Raw genomic sequence first — 22,301 nt, forward strand, 5'->3', positions numbered from 1 at the left:
AGAGGTTGCTTTTGGCTGAGAATCATTTCCCACATACGACACTAAACTATTGCACGTCAGAATGTTCTTGACAACAGAGTCAAAGAATTTATTATCTTAATCCATCACACATAAATAAAACTATTACAATAGACAACAGAGTTTTACATTGAGAAACTAGGACCTAACCTAGCTGAAATAATTTCACTAATATATATTATCCGTTATAAATAATGACCTTTTTTTTATGATTGAAAAAATATATTGATACAATATGATAGACAACAAAATAAATTTTGTGGTGAAAATTAGAAGTGCCTTGTGGCAAATAAATTATAAGGGACCCTTTTTTTTCAAATTTTTTTCAAGAACCAAAACCAACCAAATATTATGAAAAACAAAATCAAATAATATCCCGACTCAATTTATATCAAAATGAGCTTTACAATCATCAATTTTTTTATACATCAATTTTTTTATACCAAAATTAACATATTAAGGCTATATATAACATACAAAAGCTACACTAATCTTAACACAAATCCAAAGACTTCAAATCCCATCATGACATAAACTAAATCGTAAAACAACCTTTGGTTCTGTAACTATAAAACAGTTGAAAATTTTTGTCTAAAAAAGATCTCAAATTAATAGAAGAAAGCAAAGCCAAATGTCACAATCCTCTAACTGAAATGCCAAATACAAAATCCTGGAAAACAAAAGCAGGAACTTAGATAGGAAATAAGCAATATTGAATTCATACAGGTTTCATGTACTGATAGCTGAACATACAAATTAAGGCCTCCTTGGTACGACTTTCTTTCGCTTCTCAAAATAATTTTTCAATATAAAAATTAAAATTTTTATACTAGAAAACTATTTTGAGAAGCAGAAGAAAGCCGTCCCAAACGAAGCCTAAGACGTCATTTTAAATTACTTCTTCTTAAATGTACTAAAATTTTGTTTTAAAAAACAGTAAAAAAGATATCCCAAATGAAGCCTAAGACCGGGCACAGATTTCAGAAAGGAAATCACTTGACCATAATTCTTTTCCAAAATGTTTATAAAATAATGAGGGAAATCACCGACTTTTTTACTGTTTTTTAAAGCAGCTTTTTAGTATAAAAATTTTAATTTTTGTACTAAAAAGCTACTTTAAGAAGAGGTGAGAAAGCCGCCCCAAATGAAGCCTAAGATGTCATTTGAAATGGCTTCTTAAATGTACTAAAAAGATGTTTTAAAAAACAGTAAGAAATGTGTCCCAAAAGAAATCTAAGACCGGGCACAAGTTCAAAGTTTATAATCTTTATAAAATAACGAGGGATTCAAGTTCTTTTCAACAGTCATGTGCTAGCCTCACCCAACCTCTTGAAACAATTTTAAAAGTTCAAAGTTTCAATTGATCAAAAGCATCTAAATCACAGAGCATAAAAGAGAACGCTCAAGGAAATGAGAAACCAATAACCAGTCAAATAAAAGTAAGCAGCTTTAATTTTCACTTAAGTTGATAAAATAATCATCCATGTCACCACATAATATGTATATAAAAGATGATCAGGAAATAAACTCTTTCAAACAGTCCTAGATAAGAAAATCACCAGAAATAATATTACCAAAATGGTTGCTTGATTTAAGAGCTCCTGCTTAACGTTTCTTCCTCGATGTCATTAATGGCTGCAAAGATGACGAAAAGCTGAGCAACAGTACATATAAGTTAGGATAAACAACAGCAAAATACAAAGAAGGCCATAGCTTCTCCTACATCAAAAGGCTACCATGCCAATCAATCCCCCATGTGAACAACTAAAGCGTATTTGTAATAAGTTAACCTTCATACAAATATTTCATCTTACTTCAGCATTCCCATGAAGTGGCTGCTGGGAAAAATTGGCCTATAGGAAACTGAATGACAAGCCCTTGGATTGCAAAAACATCATTAATGTTAAGGTAAAGCCTCAGTTTTTTGGATTGCTACTGGGAAAAGTTGCCAAATTTGGGTTATTTTGAGAGTTCGACTTCAAGTTCGAGCCGTCGCCACTGGCGTGCTGGACGAACTCCTCTTGGGACATATGGATCCCATGGCAAGCACAGACAACCTTTATTTCATTTTGATTGTATTTGTAGGTAACACCAGATATGGTTTTGCTATTTGGTCCTTGTCCTGTGGTGGAAACCCAAGGAAGATCTGGGTATGAACCACACCCACCAAATTCTAAATATGGGGCAATACCTGGCTTAATACCTGGCCCGCCATGGAAAAATCCTTCCTTTGTAGGCTTGTTTGTTGTTTCATTTGTCATTCTGGTAAGGTTTCCTAGGTTGTTCCCAACAGATTCAGCGGATTCACCAGTCTCTCCGACACGTTTAGTCATGCCAATTTTCAAATCTGATGACTTCACATCAGATGGCAAAGCTCCAGTTGAATTATGAGCTACTGATCCTAAAAAGATTTTGAAAAGTTATGAAAACATTTTCATGAAAATATGACATGGGAACTGCAATTTCTTAACACGGTTGTTATTTTTGATAGACAGGTGGGCCTGAAGTAAAAAAAAAAAAAAAACTCTTCTAACTCATTTATTTGATGACCTCTTCTGGATATTTGTTCTGCATTAACTTCATACTATGCGCTTAAATTAAATATGCAAGCACAACATGTAAATACAGAAGCCTACATTGTATTGAATGCAATCAATTCTTATACAGGAAGGGTGAAGCAATTATGATTTTCAATCAGATAAAAATTCCAGATTTAACTGAATATCTGCTCATAGCTTTAAAAATGGGAAAAAAAAAAGAGAAAATGACCAAAATGATCCTTTAACTATTTGGGATTGGCCAAAATGATCCTCAACTATTTTGAGGGACCAATTTGATACCTCAACTCTTTAAAATAAGACCATTTTGATCTCGTCATTAAAAAAATAACGGAAAATTTGGACGGCAGAAGTATGTTGAGAGGGTGTGATCGGCATAACCAATATAATAATAATATAACGTCAAAACAACAACTCATTCATTCTTCGAACCTCCAACAGATGAGCGTTGAACCCCAGCAACCAAACCCTTCTTCAAAAGTGAGAACAATAGTTACCATCAAAGAGAGCGAGCTCTCATCGCTATGTCCGATCTAATAGGAAGAATGACGAACTTTCGCGACTTCCAATGTGACAGGAAGGAACATCATTGAAGGAGGGGAAGAAGGCTTTAGTGACTTGTTTAAAACCCTACCTCACAGCTCATGCAAAGCACAAAGTCCACAACAACGAATAACGAAGAACACATAAGAGAAGAAAGAAGAGCAAATCATTTGTAAATAATTAGGAATTAATTTATGTAATTTAATTATTATAAATTAATAAATTTAAAATTTAATTAGATAATTAATAATGTAAATAATAATTAAAATAATTAATTAGATAATTAATATTCTAACAAATAATTAAGTAATTACTCAAAATAATATTAGTAGTTATATAGTTATTAATATTTATAAGAGTAATTAGATAATTAAGCTAGTTAATATCTCTAAGATATTATTAGTTAAGTTAGATAATTAATATATGACTAAATATCAAGCCTTTGTCCCACTATGTGGGGTCAGCTACATAAATCCTTTTTATCCATGTGTCCTATTAAAAGTCAAATTCTCGTTTAAATCTAATAAAGAAATATCATTTCTAATATTTTCTAACCAAGTCTTTTTAGCTCTACTTCTACCTTTCTTAAGTCAAATCTAATACCTCTACTTTCCTAATCAAGTCATCGGAAGGCCGCCGTTTTAGGTGATCAAACCATCTAAGACGTCTCTCTCTAATCTTATCTTCCACTGGAGCTACTCCAATCTTTTCACGTATATGCTCATTTCGTATCCTATCCCTAAAGGTAAAGCCACTCATCCATCTGAGCATCCTCATCTCTGCAACACTTAACTTAGTATTATGCTTCTCTTTTAATGGCCAACATTTGGCACCATAAAGCATTACAAGTCTCACCACCATCATATTGAATTTTCCCCTAAATTTGAGGGGGACTTTTCCATCACAAAACATGCCTAATGCATTCCTCCACTTCAACCATCTAACTTGAATTCTGTTAATAATATCCCCATCTATTTCACCATCACTCTGACCAATAGATCCAAGATATGTAAAATGTGTACTCTTATTAATAACTTGATCGTCCAAAGTCATAATCCCCTCACTAGGTTTATTACTACTAAAATTACACTATATATATTCAATTTTAGATCTACTCAAGTGAAAACCTTTAGACTCTAAGGTTGACCTCCATAATTCAAGTTTAGCTTCAACTCCTTCTCTAGTCTTATCTACAAGAAGACTATCATCAACAAAAAGCATACACCAAGGTACATCCTCTTGCAAATCTCTAGTGAGAACATCTATGACTAAAGCAAAAAAGATATGGGCTTAAGGCTGATCCTCGATGTAATTCAATCGAAATAGGAAAATACTTGGTCAAACCACCTCGTGTTTGAACACAAATAATAGCTCATGCATACATATCTTTAACGACTTGAATATAAGAGTTATAACTCTCCATAACACTTCTCTTGGAACTTTATCATATTCTTTCTCTAAATCAATAAATATCATATGTAGATCCTCCATATTCTCTCTATATTTCTTCATCAAACCTATCAATAAATGTATAGCTTCCATAGTAGACCTACCCGACATGAATCCAAATTGATTTTGAGAAACATTAGTATCATACCGCAACCTTTTGCAATATTCTTGATATCACTAGTCACTCTTTTTCGCATAACATTAACATCCTCATGCACAGACAAAATCTTAAGATCTAAAATCTCATTCTCAATAAATGATAAAAAAATATACCCATTATATGAATATATAAATTTAATGTTAGAAAATTAGGAAACAAAAGGAATAGGTCTAAAAGATAATATGAATAAAATTTAATGAAATGAATTTGTAAATAATAAGTTCAACACTGTTGGCACTCAATAAGAATGAATGAAAAATGAATATTCATAAAATCAACAAAAATTAGCTGGGATATAACTAATGATGATGATCATCATCAAACTGAAAGTGATATTGAAACTACACATTCAAAACTTCTGAATTCAGAGCTTAAGCCATTTATTTTGGCCAAACAGATAGGCTAACAGAACATTAAAAACTGTTTGGGGGAAGATGAAAACTAATTTGTGCTTTGCTGAACTTTGAGTAATTAACTATAAAATTGATCATTTATTAGGATAAAATAGCTAATACAATTTAACTAAATAGATAAACAATTAAACCGGATAATTAAGGCTTAAGCATAGTCTTTATGCCGATATTCAATGCAACGTAGATGCAGCAAGGAAGGATGATGATAGGCGGGTGATTTGGGCAGTGAGAAAGGCTGTTAAATGTTATAAAGAGCAGCAAGCAGTAAGAAGGCAGCATGACAAGCCATGGGATGCTGGCATAAAAAGGGACATGAGCTGGGTTGTACTACATCAATGGTGATGGAGGTCATGGAAAAGTGAGGGCAAAGAACCTGAGGGAAAAAAGTTGCTAGTTAGCTTAACCATACTGAAAGTGCCTCCTAGCTGAACAGAGTTGAGTTGATTATTCTAAATTCAGACCGTAGCTTTTCTAGCTTAAAGGAGCGAAATGCTTGGTGAAAAGTGAAATGACTAGGGGAATCAATAGCGCAGAACTGTTTGGTGAAAAGTGAAAAGATTATGAGCATCAATAGAAAATTTGATCAAGAGTTTGAGATAAATTAAGAATTTGATTTTTATCAGAAAACCTAAACCCAAACTTTACAAATAGCAATACAAATAGTTTTCAAAAAGAAAGAATTACAATATATATTAATATCAACAATCAAATAAAACTATATTGTGCGCATAAACGCATGCACATGAGATGCACACGAGTGTAAAATTTTATTATCGTTGGCATATTTTTGCACAGATGCACTGAATGGTTAGATGACTACACTTGGGGGTGTCAATTTTGGGTAACGGGTCGGGTTCAGGTCAAATTTGAAACTGACCCGACAGTATTCGGGTCAACCAAACCCGACCCATTTTTTTGCAAATGGGTAAGTTTTCGGACCTAAACCCGACCTGCTTTGGGTCCGGTTCAACCCGACACGAACCGAATGACCCGGGACCGACCAAAAATTGCTAGTTTTTTTTTGTCAAAAACCCGATAAATCTCAGATTTTCGGGTAAAAAACGGGTCAATCTTGGGTTTCCGGATAAAAAACGGGTCAATTTCGGGTTTCTAGGTCAACCTGAACCGGACCCGGTTTTTGAAACGGGTTGTTTTGTTGAACCCGAACCCAACCCATTTCGGATTCGAGTTGACCCTAACCCAGAATTTTCAGGTCAGGTTCATATCAGATTTCGGATCGTGTCAAATATTGACACCCCTATCTACACTCAATGATGTCAATATAAGAATAAATGTAAATATCAATGCATATATTAATATATGGGTCAAGTGCTGAATATATGTACAGGTTGATCCATCTCTACAGCCAAATGTTATGGGGCCATTCATTATTGGATCACATGGTTAAGTCTACTTCTAGGAAAGTAGGCATATAATATGTCCTTGTTTTGCTAAAGATAAAAAAGGACCTGAACCACAATATCCCATAGATAGGATAGGCTAAAATCCTTTACAATTGTGGATGCAATACTCTCCATATATCAATTCATATGTGTAGCTCTTTATCAAGCCAATGCTTCAAATAGGTTGAATTTCCAAGCAGGGTTAGAGCTGATATAAAGCCAGTATTAAACGTAGCAGAATAAAACTTTAAAAGATGCTAACTTAGATTTAATCTATACCTGAACAAATCTTATCATGAAAAGATTAAATTTAACCAACATGCCTTCCAAATTGCCAACTGACTTCATGAATAGCTTGCAACACTTGCTAAGCTGTTCAAATAATCTGAGCAGGCTATTCAATTGGTACTATAGAAAAGCCTAATACTATATTATATGAGCAAAAAAGCTTAGAATTTTAGTATGTTTAATGCTTTTTCTTTTGAACTATGCCATCAAGAAATTTACAATCGTGAGAATACACCAAATTATTGTAAAAAATCAATCTTGATGCAATTTGATGATGGTCCCTAAGAATGATCTCCTACTTGATCTCGTCTTCTTTCTACTCTTTGAATTTAACTTGATTGTTAGCTTTCTTTCTTGAATTCTACCCTTTGGATGCGTATTGCTACATGGGATTTGGGTTGCACAGCAGCTATGAAAGTGAACATACCATAGGAAGATCTTGAGAATTGGGTTTATGGAGAAGAGAGAAAAATAGGTATACAAAACCAAAATTTCAATGAGACGTTCAGATACTTGGGAAACCATGAGACAGAGAAAGAGATATCATGCGATAGAGGGAACGAGGAGAAGGATTTTTTCAAATTTTAACCATAATTGGATTATTCAACTTCAAGCAATAAACTCCTATTTATAGATATGAGGTTATATTTATAATAAACCTAGATAAGTTATGATTCCTATTATCTAATTTAAAATAAAAAAGTAACAATTAAGTTTCTTAAAATTGAAATAAAGTTTTAAAAATAACCAGAAAATATAATAATTTAGAATAATCTTGATGTATGCCTTCAATTGCATTAACTCCCTTAAGGCCCATAGAATTCTTCTCTAGAAGACTCATTCATAATTCCTTTCTTTAGAATCTAGTTTTTATGGTTGAGGCTGTGGAGTTGGTTCATGAACATACCTCCAATCATCAACATGTGCAAATTGAACATAGAGAGTAGAATCAACAACTTTGGCTCTGAAATCCGAAGCTCTTTATGCATAGTACATCTTTTTAATACTAATACCATAGAAGAGACTCCCACGGTCACATTTAGATGTCAGTATGGGAACACAACCTCAATCCATATTTCTGAGAATAACTTTTATACAACAATTTGGAACCTATAGAATAACATATATATGTCTAAAGAAGAATCTTACAAGAATACTAGCTTATAGGTCAATCTGTCTCTTCATCTAAATATTAGATATAACAAAAGATATATCTATCTCAAGCTTGATCTTAAATTTAGGATTACGAATAGTCTCAAGTACAACATCAATGTCAATCTAAGCTAGAGATATGATTAATGATAAATAAATATAAACATCAAGCACATTTATAGAAATTGGATCCTCATAAACCAACTTAGCATAAGATCATATCAAGCCCATCTATAGAAATCGAATCCTCATAAACACAGGTGCATGGGGGTAATATCAACTCATTTGAGTGAATCAACTTAAACTCAAAATAAATTTGTTTCATTTTAATGAGCTCAATTAAAGTTTAGCTAAAAGTAATTGATTTCAATAGAGTTTCAAGTTGATTGAGTAATTTTTATTACAACAACAACAAAAAAGCTTTTATCCCACTATATGGGGTCGGCTACATAAATCATTTTTCTACATTATGTCCTATTGAGAGTAAAAAAAGTCATTTTTAATACTTTCTAACCAAGCCTTTTTAGGTCGATCTCTACATTTCTTAACATAAGCCGGATCTAATAGGATCAATGAAGGTCATTGGAGTAAATTTTATTAATCTTACAAAATATATTTTGGGTAAATTAAATGCATGTACTTGAGATATATGCCATGTTTTACGTTAGTGCATATTTTTAAACACTTTGCTTGGATCTACCGCATCATTTTCCTCATTCACATAGGTCCCAAGCATAACTACATCATTGCTCAACATTAAATGCAGTCATATGACCTTGCATGTTATGTTTTTGAGCATTTTCAAAAAAATAAATGGCTAATAAACCCTTTTTCACTCATCAACTTCCTCTCCCTTTGCTATGTCCACCACCAAATTCTCTCCCACTTCTACTATCATGCCACTCCTTCGATTTAGTGAGCAAAAACAAATGTACTCAAGATTTAAAGATCAAAGAGATTTTCAACACCAATAGCCTCCATAGCTATACCATATTCCAGATCACAGATCACCACAAGATAAGGCTTTAAGAAGATATGACCACATAGATATAGTTCTCGAGGAACACAACTGCTTCACTTTATTTTAATCCACAAGAAATATCAAGTTTTCTAAGGAAAAAAATGAGGAATGAATTATCAATCAGCAACACTAAAAAAGAACTAAGAAGCACAAAATGATATATGAAGCACAAGATAGCTAAAAGCTTTAGTTCCCAAGCATCATAATTTCCCCTCATTTTTAAAAGTGTTTTTTATATTTACAAAAAAAACAAATAGCCCTCAAAAAATTAAGCGCCGGCAATTTCATATTCCCTCATTGTCAATAGAAAATGAGAATAAATTAAAGCACTTAATAGAAGAAAAAGGGGAAAGCATTGTAGTCTAACTATGAAACATGATCTATACTTTAAGAACTTGTATGTAATTATCAAACATTTATTGACTATTAATAAAAATTAGTTTACATAAAAGTATTCAAAATTTATTTATAAAATATATCATTAAATATACTAAATATAAGGGTAATTGCCATTTAACCCTATCACTTTATTATAATGCACGCATAACCCCAACATTGTTTAATAATAAGTGCTTAGCATAGATGTGTTTCTATATAAAATGTAACTTATTGAGGTGTTGATATTAATTTTCCTATTCTTTGTTGATAAATCCATCAATTTTTAGATCAAATTAGCTCCAATCGGTTATAAAATTTGTTAATTTATATTTCCTCATTATTAACAAATGTTTTACCTTATTTTTCTTGTCAAATCCCACCGTAGGAGATCTATAAAAGCAGTCATCGTTCTCTCAACTCTGTGTGGTCTTCTCATGTTTTGAGAGTAGCCAACATTAGAGATATTTTAAGTCCATCTTTCTCTTTCGGTAAAAGTTTATCAAAGGGATTATACCTCAAGAGGTGATCGATAAATTAAGATGGATGTAGAGGATGCAACCAACACATTTAATGAAGGCAAACTTAGTTCTTTATTGGAGTCAAAGTCCTGTCTACAAGCTACCAGATCATTAATGGTGTAACACCTAATTATTTACACCAAATTCCAAGTGTGCAAATGGCCAACAATTGATAAAATGAGAGCCACTGAGAAGCAGAAAACTCTGGTGGATCTATTAAATCAATCAATCTCGACTACTTAGCCCAGGGTCTACTCCCTCTGAATAATTGATCATTTTAAAGATTTTATTCTTGAAGGTTCATCTTCTGTTCACACTCTTTTAAGAATATCACTCATCGACCTGAATTGACGACCTTGGTCCTTGACATCCATCGATCGCCTTTGGCGCAATCTGCTCGGACCACCAACAGCTTAGGTTTATGCCTTTTTTAACATCATATTACTCCTCTTTTCCCTAAGTCTCCTCCAGTAGCTCAGATTAGATCAACCTATTTGGACCTCCATCTCTTTAAGTTGGTGGCATTTGTTAAGGATTTCCAATTGAAAATTTCAGTTGCAAATAGAAGAATTTATTTTTAGATAGTTTAAACTTGAACCTCATTTTATATGACCTATAAATCCCATGCATTAATATGGGTAAAATGATATGTAAAGGTCAATGATTACATTCAGCAGTTAGAACCTTAACAATTTAAACTATCTAATTTACAAGTAATCAAGCAACATCAAAAGCACTCATTCAGAAAATTAATCAAAAAATATGCATAAGAAGTGGTATTAAGATAATGCGAAAGACTGGTTGCAATGAAAGCATAAATAGCTACATGATCATTTGGGTTGAAGAGGGTTGACCTTCAGATGTCTTCACGCCATCCTCAAAATGCTCTTGCTTTAGCGCACCAGCAGAGTGCTTTCTGCTAGTAAAGGAAGATGCATGCAGAGATTGAGAATTAAATGCCCAGGGAGAACCTTTTTCCATTGCCGGATGCGGGACAGAAGGGTAACTAAAGGCAAGCTGCATGTTGTTGGTATTGACTGAGACCACAGGATGTTCACCATTTGCAGTTGGCATTAGTTGCATGACACATTTTGAAGGAAGAGACGCAGCATTTGGCCCGCTACTAGTAGAGGGTATCATTGCAGGAACTGGATAAGGTCCACTCATGGCAGGTAATGGCTGGAGCATCAATGGAACCCCAAAAGCAACTTTTCCTAACTCAGGTTTGGGTTCATTTCCTGATTTATAGGCCTCTTTCTGACATTGTGAAGCACTTGAACTGCTTAAAACGTATTTAGCATTTAAGTTAAAAGCTTCTGAGCACTTTGCTTTTTCTTCTCTAGGCAAAGAAGGCCAAGATTTCGGGCCTTCCGCTTCAGACTCAGCTGCGCCTCCATTTTCACCCGTGGTACCATCTTCCATGGTACTTGAAACATGTGAGTTTCTCATGGAAGGATCTTCGGTACGATTCTTTCCATGATTTTCAGCATAATCAATCAATTTTTCATGCTTGTTTTGAAAATTGATCTCCTCAAAGGACAATTTCCTTTTGCTGGAACTTGATTTCTCTTCTTCAGTCTCAAGAGTTTTATTACTTGATATCCACAGTTCTTGATACCTTGTGAATTGAGGCTTGCTCCGTCCATCATTATAACAATCTGCTATAGGAGAGGAGCACTTAGAAAGGTCTGTAAAGAAGTTCTCTTGTCTATACTGAATAGGATCACTCTTTTGTTTCCCCTTAGGATCATGGTTCTCCAAGCCTGATTTGAAAAAGTTCTTAAATGAGTCATCAGAAACAGTCATATTGCTTCCCGTATGTCTACTGGCATTTCCTTCATCACGTTTAGTATCTGAAGTTACATCTTTGACTTTAGATTTGTTCGATGATCTACCACATGAAAGGCCCAAGTCTAACTCAAGCCCACTTTCATCCACCATTTGCTGAGTGAGTAAGCAAAACAAAACACAGAATTTATACTTCCTGCATCTGTATAGATCATAAAAAGCAACTGCAAACGGAAAGACATGTTAATGTTAATAAAATTAACAGTGGAAAGAAAACGAAAAGTAGGGATGATGAAATCATGAACAAAGTTGGAAAAGAGTTAAATAGATGAAAGATATACCAGAGAAGCATTGGTAACCTAGAATTGTATTCAGCAAAACTAAGCAAATGACTAAGTGCCATGAGAATTGATTTGATGAAATATTAAAGAGGGAAGATGTGTATCAAAGAGTTTATTTTAATTATGTATGATAGAACATCAAAAAACATTAAAATCAATTCAGCAAAAACATTATTTTAATTATGTAGCCAAAGTTTCAATTACAATAGATTTACATCACTAATCAATATCAAATCAACACCTTCTTATATTAGGTATGTAGATGCTTACAAAAAAATATTCAAAATGTAATAACTATGCATATGTCATTAGCCAAAGATGCATCAATAAGGAGGCAAGTAAACATAATTAATGCAAAAGTTTTTACAGGAAAAAAAGGTGGGCTAAAAGCATGATGGCCTGTTAAACTTGCAAAAGCTAGAGATGAAACCCCATGTGGTACTCAAAGGTAATGAATCACGACGAAGAAATCGCAACACAAATGACAAATAATATGGATGAGGTTAAAAATGACTGATGAAAACAAGAACTAAAAAATAAAAAAGTTGAATAGAAAATCCAGTAGAAATCCCAAATTTTGCTCAATAAGAAGTATGTTGGATGTCCCATGAGTATGAACATAGAAACTAGGCAGTCCTCATAGAAACAGGTAGGAAACACAGTAAATAAAAGCACCATTTGCAGCATTCATACCCACTTGTTTTGGTTTCTACTAATCAATACAATAACAATAAGCCTTTATTCCACTACGTGAGGTTGACTACATGAATCCTTTTTATCTATTGTGTTAGATCAAGAGTCAAATTCTCATTTAAATCTAATAAATAAAGGTCATCTAATCTAAAGAAAATTAAAAAAAAAACTGATAACTAGCAAGAAAACCAAATATCTGATATGAATCCAACAAAAACATAAATCAAAAGTGATGTGAAACCACATAGGAATTCCAAGTTGAAATTTATAACGATTGAATTAGGCGTCGCAACTTAAACTTAATGTTTCACTTTGAAAAGATTTTACGAATTTAAAATTGTTTAAATTGATATGACAAGTAACAACACAATAAAAGACAATATCTCAAAATAATATCAAGATTATAATGAAAACAAGTAGTGCAACAAACAAACAATCCACCACGTAACAAAGAGAGAATTCACCTCAAGTTTCTGTTAGGCCGGCCAAAGAGGGGCCGGCTGGACCGGTCCAAGTTTATTCCAGGCCAGGGCCTGGCTGGGCGGAAACAGCAAGGGGAGCGGAAGCCCCTGTGGGCCCCACTTGGGGTTAAATCGATTTTGGGAGGAAAATTTCTGAATTAGGGACTGTTTAAGGTATTTTGTAATTTTCCCTTGTCTTTAATTAGGAGTTATGGTGAGAGTTTGGCTCTCATCTTGAATTTGAATTTTATTTGAGATCTAGAGTTTGTCTTGGGCTCTTGGCATTGCCAGAGATTGTGGAGAGTATTTCCTTCCTCTTGAATTGAAGGAAAATTGTATCTTGCAAGTGCTTTTCATCTCCTAGTGGAATACAAGTGTTTGCTTTGATTTCCTACGAATTTCTCTTAAGATTCTCTCAGTTTTCCCACTGTTTAGGCTGTTTTTCTGCTGTGGACAGCAGCTTTCTTTGTTTAGATACTTGATTTTGGTTAGGTTTCTAGTGAATACAACCATTTCCTATCAAATTGGTATCAGAGCATCGATTGGGGACCTTGGGCGGCTGAAATCCCTATTTTTCAGCGAGCTTTCGGCTTCCGGAAGTGTTTTTTAGAGATCCGTTGGGAAGAACGATGGCCGGAAAGAAGGTAGAAGTCTTGGAAGGCAAAATCGGAAAATTGAAATCCGATTTAAAAGGAAGGTTCTTCGACTTTCAAAATCAAATCACCTCCAACAATGAAAGGTTGGAAGGAAAGTTCACTGTGATGGAAGAAATGATGAAGAAATTACTTGAAATGAAGACCAATCCGGCGACATCGGAAGTAAGAGAGACCACCAACGGCCATGACATGGGAGGAAATCCGAAACCTTCGCGGGGGAAGAGAAATTCGGAGGTAGAGATCCTAGAGGGAGAGAACGACATGCCTCATCTAGAGCCTCTTTCTAGGGAAGAGATGAGTATGGGATATGACATAAAGGGGTGCTGATTTTGGCGGGAGAAGAGAGGAATTTCAGCGTCGATGTGCTGATTTTGAAGAAAGAAGAGAGGAATTTTAGCGTCGAGGTGCTGATTTTGATGGGAGAAGAGGGGAATAAGATGGTGGTTTGGGATACAATCGTCGGAGGGACGATCGGGACAATTGGGGAGATCCTCCTCTGAGAGGAATGGGAGGTTATGGAGGATACCGGGGAAACGGGAGAGATCCCAAGGTGAGGAAATTGAAGATGCCCGTTTTTTAGGGTGAAGACGGCCATGGCTAGATCTATAAGGTGGAGCATTACTTTGCTGTCAACGGGTTGACAGAGGATGAGAAGCTGACGGCTGCGAGATTGTGTCTGGAAGGAAAAGCTTTGGCATAGTATCAGTGGCGTGACAGAAGGGAGCCCATCCGGAGCTGGAGGGAGTTCAAGGATTGCTTATTAGAGCGTTTCCGAGCTGATGGGGGAGGAGACTTTTATGAGCAGTTCTTTGCCCCGACTCAGGAGGGGACGGTGGCGGATTATCGAGACAGATTTGAGTACTTGGTTAGCCGATTGGATCACATCTCGGAGTCGGCCCTGGAGGGGAACTTCATGAAGGGGCTTAAACCAGAGATACGAACAGTTGTCAGAGTATTGGAGCCTAGGAACATAGGGAAGGCTATGGAACTAGCACAGTTGGTGGAAGATCAGAAGAAATCTGAAAGAGAAGCTCGAGGAAACTATTCGCGGCGGAGGGGGGGGGGTCGTACAAGATGACTACTACCTTCTTGCCTTAAAAGGGGGCAGCCTCAGGGAGTCTGAAGGAAGCACCAAAGGATAGGACTGGAGGAGGGGGAAACTGATGTAGGCAAAGGGGGGGTCAACTCAAACCCAAAATAAGTTGGATTTGACTTCCCTTGAGCTTACAAGCTCAATCAATTTGAGCTAAAATTTTAGTTTTGAGCTGAAATTTTAGTTTTGAGCTGAAATTTTAGTTTTGAGCTGAAATTTTAGCTCATTTATGAGCTGGTCTTTAGTTCACTTATTGAACTAAGGGTTAGCTCATTATTAGCTAAGTTTTAGTTCATAGTTATCTTTTATTAAATGTGCTTTTTATTGTTTTTATGTCTTTAATTATGTTTGTCCCTTGAAATTCCAAACCGGCCTTTGGAATTCCAAGAAGTGTTGTTTCCCATGTGTGGCTCCTTGGCTTCCACTATGGGTTTTAGTTTTTTTTGTGTGCCTTTGCCCCCTGGAATTCTGGTCGACTGCTGGTTTTCCGAGCCTGGGTGTTTTCCCGTGGCTGTAGCGCCTTGGTTCCGTGCGGCCTCCTTGGCTCCCGCGGCTGCTCCTTCGGTTCTTGGGCTTGGGCTATTTTTCCATGAAAAGCATTTGGGTTTTAATGTTTGTGATGTTTAGAATTCCTATGTGAATTCATTGTTAGTGTCCTTTTGTATTTCCCCTTTCATATCTATAAATATGAGGGGGCTTGTAATGTTTGAAAAAGTGAATGTTATGTGATTTTTGGAAATGTAAACCTGCGGGTTTCATTGAAAAAGCTTGCGAGCTTTGTGCACTTCTTCTTCTCATCCCCTACGGAAATCTTGCGAGCTCTTTCCAACCTTTCGTCTCGGCTTCTAATCTCTTTCGTCTCTCCGCAAGTGCCACTCCATCTGTATCAACTTTAGGGTGCATTGATTTTCGATTCGAGTTTGTTAGCGTTTGTAATCTTTTAATTTCTTCTTTTTAGTTTAATTTGAAATGTAAGAGTTTGTTCTTCCTCATCTTAGTCATCATCGTTCGTGAATCAGCGGGTCGTCGGTTTTAAGGGCCAATCATTCGTGTGGGCGAGGGGTATAGACCCCCTATATTTCTTGCCCCCACCAGAAACGGGGGACAGTTCAAACGGCTGACCGAGAAGGAGATGCAAGAGAAGAGGTCAAAGGGGTTGTGTTTCCGATGTGATGAGAAGTACATGCCCGGACACAGGTGCAAGGACTGAACTCTTCAGGTTATCCTCGTTTGCGAAGACGAGGAGGGAGGTGAGAGCGGGTCAGAAGGGGAGAAGTTGCATCTGGATGTGACAGAAGTCTCTCTGAACTCGATAGTGGGATTCACTCCGAGTCACACTATGAAAGTAAGATGAGAGATAGCTGACCGTGAAGTGTTGGTGTTGATCGATAGTGGGGCAACCCACAATTTCATTTTTGCCCAGATCGTTGAGCAGTTGGGGATAGAGCTAGTCAATACAGGAGGCTATGGGGTGATGATGGGCACGAAGAAGGTGGAGATGGGGAGAGGAGTTTACAGGGGAGTGGTCTTGACCATCCAAGGGCTACAGGTGAGGGAGGATTTTCTACCCTTAGAATTGGGAAGTACAGATGTCATCCTGGGGATGAAATGGCTACAGACTTTGGGGGAGACCAAGGTCAACTTGGGTGCTCTGAGGATGGAACTTATGATAAAAGAGTAGAGGAAGGTGATCCAGAGGGATGCAGACTGTCAAGGGCAGTCGTATCTCTCAAATCCATGATCATATCCATATAGGAGGCGGGAGGGGGATTTTTGATGGAGCTGCAACGTTTGGAGAGGGTCATTGTGAGGGAAGAAGGAGAAATTCCACAGGTGGTGCAACCGCTCATACAGCAATACAGGGAGGTATTCCAACCACCCCAGGGATTGCCACCACCTAGAGAGCAGGAGCACGCCATCCTTCTGAAAGAGGGAGTGTCACCGATCAATGTTTGACCATACCGCTACCCCCAGATTCAGAAAGATGAAATTGAGAAGCTGATTAAGGAGATGTTAGAAGCAGGGATCGTCAGACCTAGTGTGAGTCCTTTCTCCAGTCCAGTCTTACTTGTCAAAAAGAAGGATGGGAGCTGGAGGTTTTGCGTAGATTACAAGGCCCTGAACAAGGAGACGGTACCAGACAAATTCCCCATTCCAATAATCGATGAGTTATTAGATGAGCTGCATGGAACAGTTGTGTTTTCTAAGATGGACCTGAAGTCGGGCTACCACCAAATCAGAATGAAGGAAGGGGACATTCAGAAGACGGCTTTTAGAACACACGAGGGACACTATGAGTTCTTGGTGATTCCATTTGGGCTCACTAACGCCCCTGCTACCTTTCAGTCCTTGATGAACAGGGTGTTCAGGCAGCACCTGAGTAAGTTTGTGCTAATCTTCTTTGATGACATTTTGGTGTACAGCCAAACCGAGGAGGAACATTTGAAGCATCTGAAGGAGGTTTTAAGGATTCTACAGACACATCAGCTGAAAGCTAACTTAAAGAAGTGCAGTTTTGCCCAGTCTAGGGTGGAATATTTGGGACATGTAGTGTCTCAAGAGGGAGTGGCAACCGACCAGTCAAAGATGGAAGCAATGCAGAAATGGCCCATGCCCAAGAACATCAGGGAGTTGAGGGGTTTCTTGGGACTGACAGGATACTACCAGAGGTTTGTGAAGGGGTACAGTTCCATCGCTTGGTCGTTGACGGAGCAGCTGAAGAATGACAATTTTTTGTGGGAAGAGGCGGCGACCCAGCTTTTGAACGATTGAAGACGGCCATGATGACTGTCCCAGTGCTAGCTCTCCCATATTTCATCCAGGTATTCGTGGTGGAGACCGATGCTTCAAGGTACAGCTTGGGAGCAGTGTTGATGCAGAATCATAGGCCTATAGCTTATTTCAGCCAGGTGCTATCGACCAGGGCGAGATTGAAGTCAGTGTACGAGAGAGAACTGATGGTCATCGTCTTAGCCATTCATAAGTGGCACCCTTACCTGTTGGGTAGACATTTCATTGTTCGTATGAATCAATGGAGCCTGAAATACTTGCTGGAGCAGAGGATGGTGACTGAGGAACACAAGAGGTGGCTGTCAAAACTGTTGGGCTATGATTTTGAGATCCAGTATCGACCAGGGGTGGAAAACAAGGCGGCTGACGCCTTATCCAGGTGTGTGGGGGAGTTTCAGGAGTTGACAATTTCAGTACCCCTAATGGTTGACTGGGGGGCCATCAAGGAAGAAAGCAAACGGGATAAAGAGTTGGGAAAGATCAGGGAAGACCTGAAGAAAGACAAGAGTAACCATCCGAGTTACTGGATTGAGGGATAGAGACTATTATATCAAGGGAGGTTTGTGATGCCACGAACTTCCATACATATATCCCACTTGTTGCAAGAGTTCCATGGCAGTGCAATTGGAGGCCATTCAAGAGTTCAGAAGACGTATAGGAGGCTAGCAGCGGAGCTCTATTGGAAGGGCATGCATGAAGATGTGGATGAGCTGGTGGCAAGGTGTGAGGTGTGCCAAAGAAATAAATACATGGTGATGGCACCAGGAGGGCTACTCCAACCCTTGGAACTTCCAAATAGAGTTTGGGAGGAAGTGTCCATGGACTTCATTGACGGCCTACCTCGCTCAGAGGGATTCATAGTCATTTTGGTAGTGGTGGACCGCCTCAGTAAGTATGCACATTTCGTCCTCCTGCGACACCCGTACACCGCGGTCTCAGTGGCAGCAGCATTTATTAGAGAGGTGGTGAGATTACACGGATTCCATGCTTCAATTGTGTCAGATAGAGATAGAGTTTTCCTTAGTCAGTTTTCAATTGTGTCAGATAGAGACAAAGTGTTCTTTAGTCAGTTTTGGAAGGAACTCTTCAGAATGCAGGTCACTGTTCTCAAGAGCAGTACCGCCTATCATCCACGGACAGATGAACAGACAGAGGTGGTAAATCGGAGTTTGGATACCTATTTGAGGTGTTTTGCTTTCGAAACACCACGTAAGTGGGCTAAATGGTTACCATGGGCAGAGTATTGGTATAATACTTCGTATCATTCTGCATCCCAAATGACCCCTCTCAAGGTACTTTACGGAAGAGACCCCCCACATTTAGTGCATTATAGGAGGGGAAACACACCGATCTTTTCAGTTGAGTGGTATCTAGAGGAAAGAGACCAGGTGTTGGAGGAGTTAAAGAAACATCTAGGAAGGGCATAACAAATTATGAAGAAGCGAGCCGATACACATAGGAGAGACATACAATATGAAGTGGGGGAGAAGGTGTTCTTGAAGCTAAAACCCTACAGACAGAAATCAGTAGCTAACAGAATAAATGAAAAGTTGGCACCGAGATATTTTGGTCCCTATAAAGTCTTGGGGAAGATTGGAGCAGTGGCGTATCGTCTGAAGTTACCCTCCTCCGCTACTATACACCCAGTGTTCCATGTGTCACAGCTGAGGAGAGCACTAGGGGAACAGGTAGCTAGTGCTGAACTACCAGCATCTTTGACAGAGAATTTGGAGGTGGTCATGGAACCCATGGAGCTGGAAGGGGTGAGGGTTGATAAAAAGGGAAACAATGAGGTGTTGATTAAATGGGAGGATCTTCCCGAATACAAAGCCACCTAGGAGCCATATGAAATTGTGAAGCAACAGTTCCCCGACTTTCACCTTGAGGACAAGGTGAGTTTTTGGGAGGGGAGTACTGTTAGGCAGGCCCAAAAGGGGCCGGCTGGACCGGTCCAAGTTTATTCCAGGCGGGGGCCTGGCTAGGCGGAAATAGCAAGGGGGGCGGAAGCCCCTGTGGGCCCCACTTGGGGTTAAATCGATTTTGGGACGAAAAATTTTTAATGAGGGGTTATTTTAGGTATTTGTAATTTTCCTTTGTCTTTAATTAGGAGTTATAGTGAGAGTTTGGCTCTCATCTTGAATTTGAATTTTATTTGAGATCTAGGGTTTGTCTTGGGCCCTTGGCATTGCCGGAGATTGTGGAGAGTATTTCCTTCCTCTCGAATTGAAGGAAAATTGTATCTTGCAAGTACTTTTCATCTCCTAGTGGAATACAAGTGTTTGTTTTGATTTCCTACGAATCTCTCTTAAGACTCTCTCAGTTTTCCCACTGTTTAGGCTGTTTTTCTGCTGTGGACAGCAGCTTTCTTTGTTTAGATATTTGATTTTGGTTAGGTTTGCTTGTGAATACAAGCATTTCCTATCAGTTTCCCTCACTCGCACTCTTTAAGGGTTAGCGAAAGAAGAATTGCCACAATCTGGAAGATGCCACCACGAAGGAGAGGAAGCCGGAGTAGAGACCCAACAAAAGTTAGTCGGAGGAGGGGCTATGTGTAGACGACCGGTGATCCACCAACGTCCGGAAGGAAGATGCTTGACTTCTTTTCTTGCAAGAGAGCTCATGGGATGAGAGGAATTCCAAGAAGGTGGGAAAGCAAGAGGGTCGGCCAAGTGTGGAGGGAATTCGGGTTTCTGGGGTCTAGGTTTAGGGTTATGGAAAGAACATTAAATCTGAAATTAATTTCAGATTTAATTAAATGAGGGAAAAGAATTTTAAATTCAAATTCAAATTCAAATATGAGTTAGGGGAATTAGGGTTATTAAATTCTCTTTAAAATTAATTACCAAGGAGGGTAATCAATTAAGAGAATTAACTTGGGTTGGAGTGGAGTATTAGAATTCAAAATTTGAATTCAAGAATTTGGAGCATGCGACATAGAGAGAATAGGGGGAAGATTGGGAAGGGTTTAATAGTTTCCTAATTAGGGATGAAATAGGAATGTCCAATCTAATTTAAAATTAAATTAGATCCCAATTTATAAACTTTTCTAATTTAGCTTTCTTAGTTTAGGAAAGTATTTGAAATTTGAAATTTGAATTTCAAATTATTTAGATCTTTCCCAAACTAATTAGGCTATTTTAGGTAGGTGTTAATGATGATTGATTTCATCATCCAAGGGGAACTAGGAAGGGGGTGGCCGACGGTTTGGGGGGTGAAGGTGGGGTGGTCGTTGGCATGTGGATGGGGTGAGGGGTGGGCGGCGGCTTAGAAGGAGATTGGGGAAAAAAGGGCCGGCCGGTGGAGGAGGTAGGTTGGATTGGCCGGCGGTGTTGGGAGGGAAGATAAGATGGCTGGTGATAGGGACAGGAAAACGAAGAACCGCGAGTCCCGGAATCCACCGGCAGCTTACGGGTGATACAAGACCCTCTCCTAGGATTTCTCCTCTCAAGAATTCACAAAGAGATCAAACAAGAAAAGATGAAAATTTTCATTCATAATCATCATCCAAATACAAGACCAATGACCTAATATATAGGCCTCATAGAGAAAGAAAATAAATGACTAAAATACTCATAGGGCTATAACTCAACTCCACACACAAGCAATGGTACAAACTTAAATAAAGAAAATCTGAACTAATACATAAAATATCAAATATATAAGCTCCTCATCGTAGCCGTCGATTTACAATACTTCCGGCGGAAAACATTCCGGAATCTCCTACTGATGTCCTCATCAAAAAGTTTATGAAAATAAATGGAATGGTAAACGAAGTAACTGAAGAAATAATTTAAATTTAAACGGCACACAAATTTTAAAACACACAAAATACCTTCCATGTGACTATTTTGCTACCATTCCATGAAAACATGTGAATTTATATCAAACATTGACATCTATCAAATCGTAATGCCTAGCCTAATTTTAGGTTTACATGTTTACACTGGCTCTTTTGGATCCTGCTTGATCGTTTGCCCCTTTTCTCTCTTGCTTTTATGGTATCTCACGTAAAATTTACTGGAGAGGAATGAAGAGAGTTTTAGATACCAGCAAAATCATTGATCACTTCTATCAATTGATTGTTCGCATAGACTTTCAATGAGAAAAGTGACAACTACCTCTTAAGCTTTTCTTTCAGCACTTTATAGTTGCAAAAATGAACATGGATTCTAGAAAAACTCAGCTAACAGTTTGGAGAGTCAACCAAAATCAAATAAATATTGATGCATTGCACTGGCACATTATAAGATATGGGGTATTTTATCACCCGTCAATATTACTCTGTTTTCATCTCCACTCTCACTATCAGCTTTCTATCCTTTTTGGTTATACTAGCACTATACAAATTTTTTAGTATTAGACAATCATAATCAATAGAAAGTTATCAAGGTATAGATATAGAGAGGGAGAGAAAATATACTAACGGAATACTTCTTTTTCTCTTGAATAGAATAGACTAGTTTTTCCTGCTTCTCCTTATCACTGCTCTTCTTCAATATTACCACACTAATTTGGTATTAGAGCCACTCTAGCAGGGAAGACAAAATGGCAGAAGGAAGTCACCTTAAAGCTCTTGAT

At 37.6% G+C, this 22,301-nt stretch overlaps 1 protein-coding gene across 3 annotated transcripts in view; it reads right to left on the minus strand.

Annotated features, from left to right (window-relative positions):
- Positions 1-1,662: 1,662 nt before the first annotated feature.
- The window catches only part of LOC110112291 (protein NINJA homolog 1), a 32,648-nt gene continuing 12,009 nt past the window's right edge, over positions 1,663-22,301 (minus strand). For 2 of the 3 annotated variants that reach the window (XM_020844463.2, XM_020844462.2), the window contains 2 exons: positions 10,756-11,913; positions 1,663-2,419 (listed from right to left, as the gene is read on the minus strand). In XM_020844463.2, coding sequence (XP_020700122.2) covers positions 1,935-2,419; positions 10,756-11,842 — 1,572 coding nt within the window. In that variant the 5' untranslated portion in view covers positions 11,843-11,913 and the 3' untranslated portion in view covers positions 1,663-1,934. The remainder of the gene's footprint in view (positions 2,420-10,755; positions 11,914-22,301) is intronic. The other variant, XM_020844464.2, reaches the window with a different exon arrangement.

This window comes from Dendrobium catenatum, unplaced genomic scaffold (assembly GCF_001605985.2).
Source record: "Dendrobium catenatum unplaced genomic scaffold, ASM160598v2 fragScaff_scaffold_8, whole genome shotgun sequence".
Classification (NCBI taxonomy): Eukaryota; Viridiplantae; Streptophyta; class Magnoliopsida; order Asparagales; family Orchidaceae; genus Dendrobium; species Dendrobium catenatum.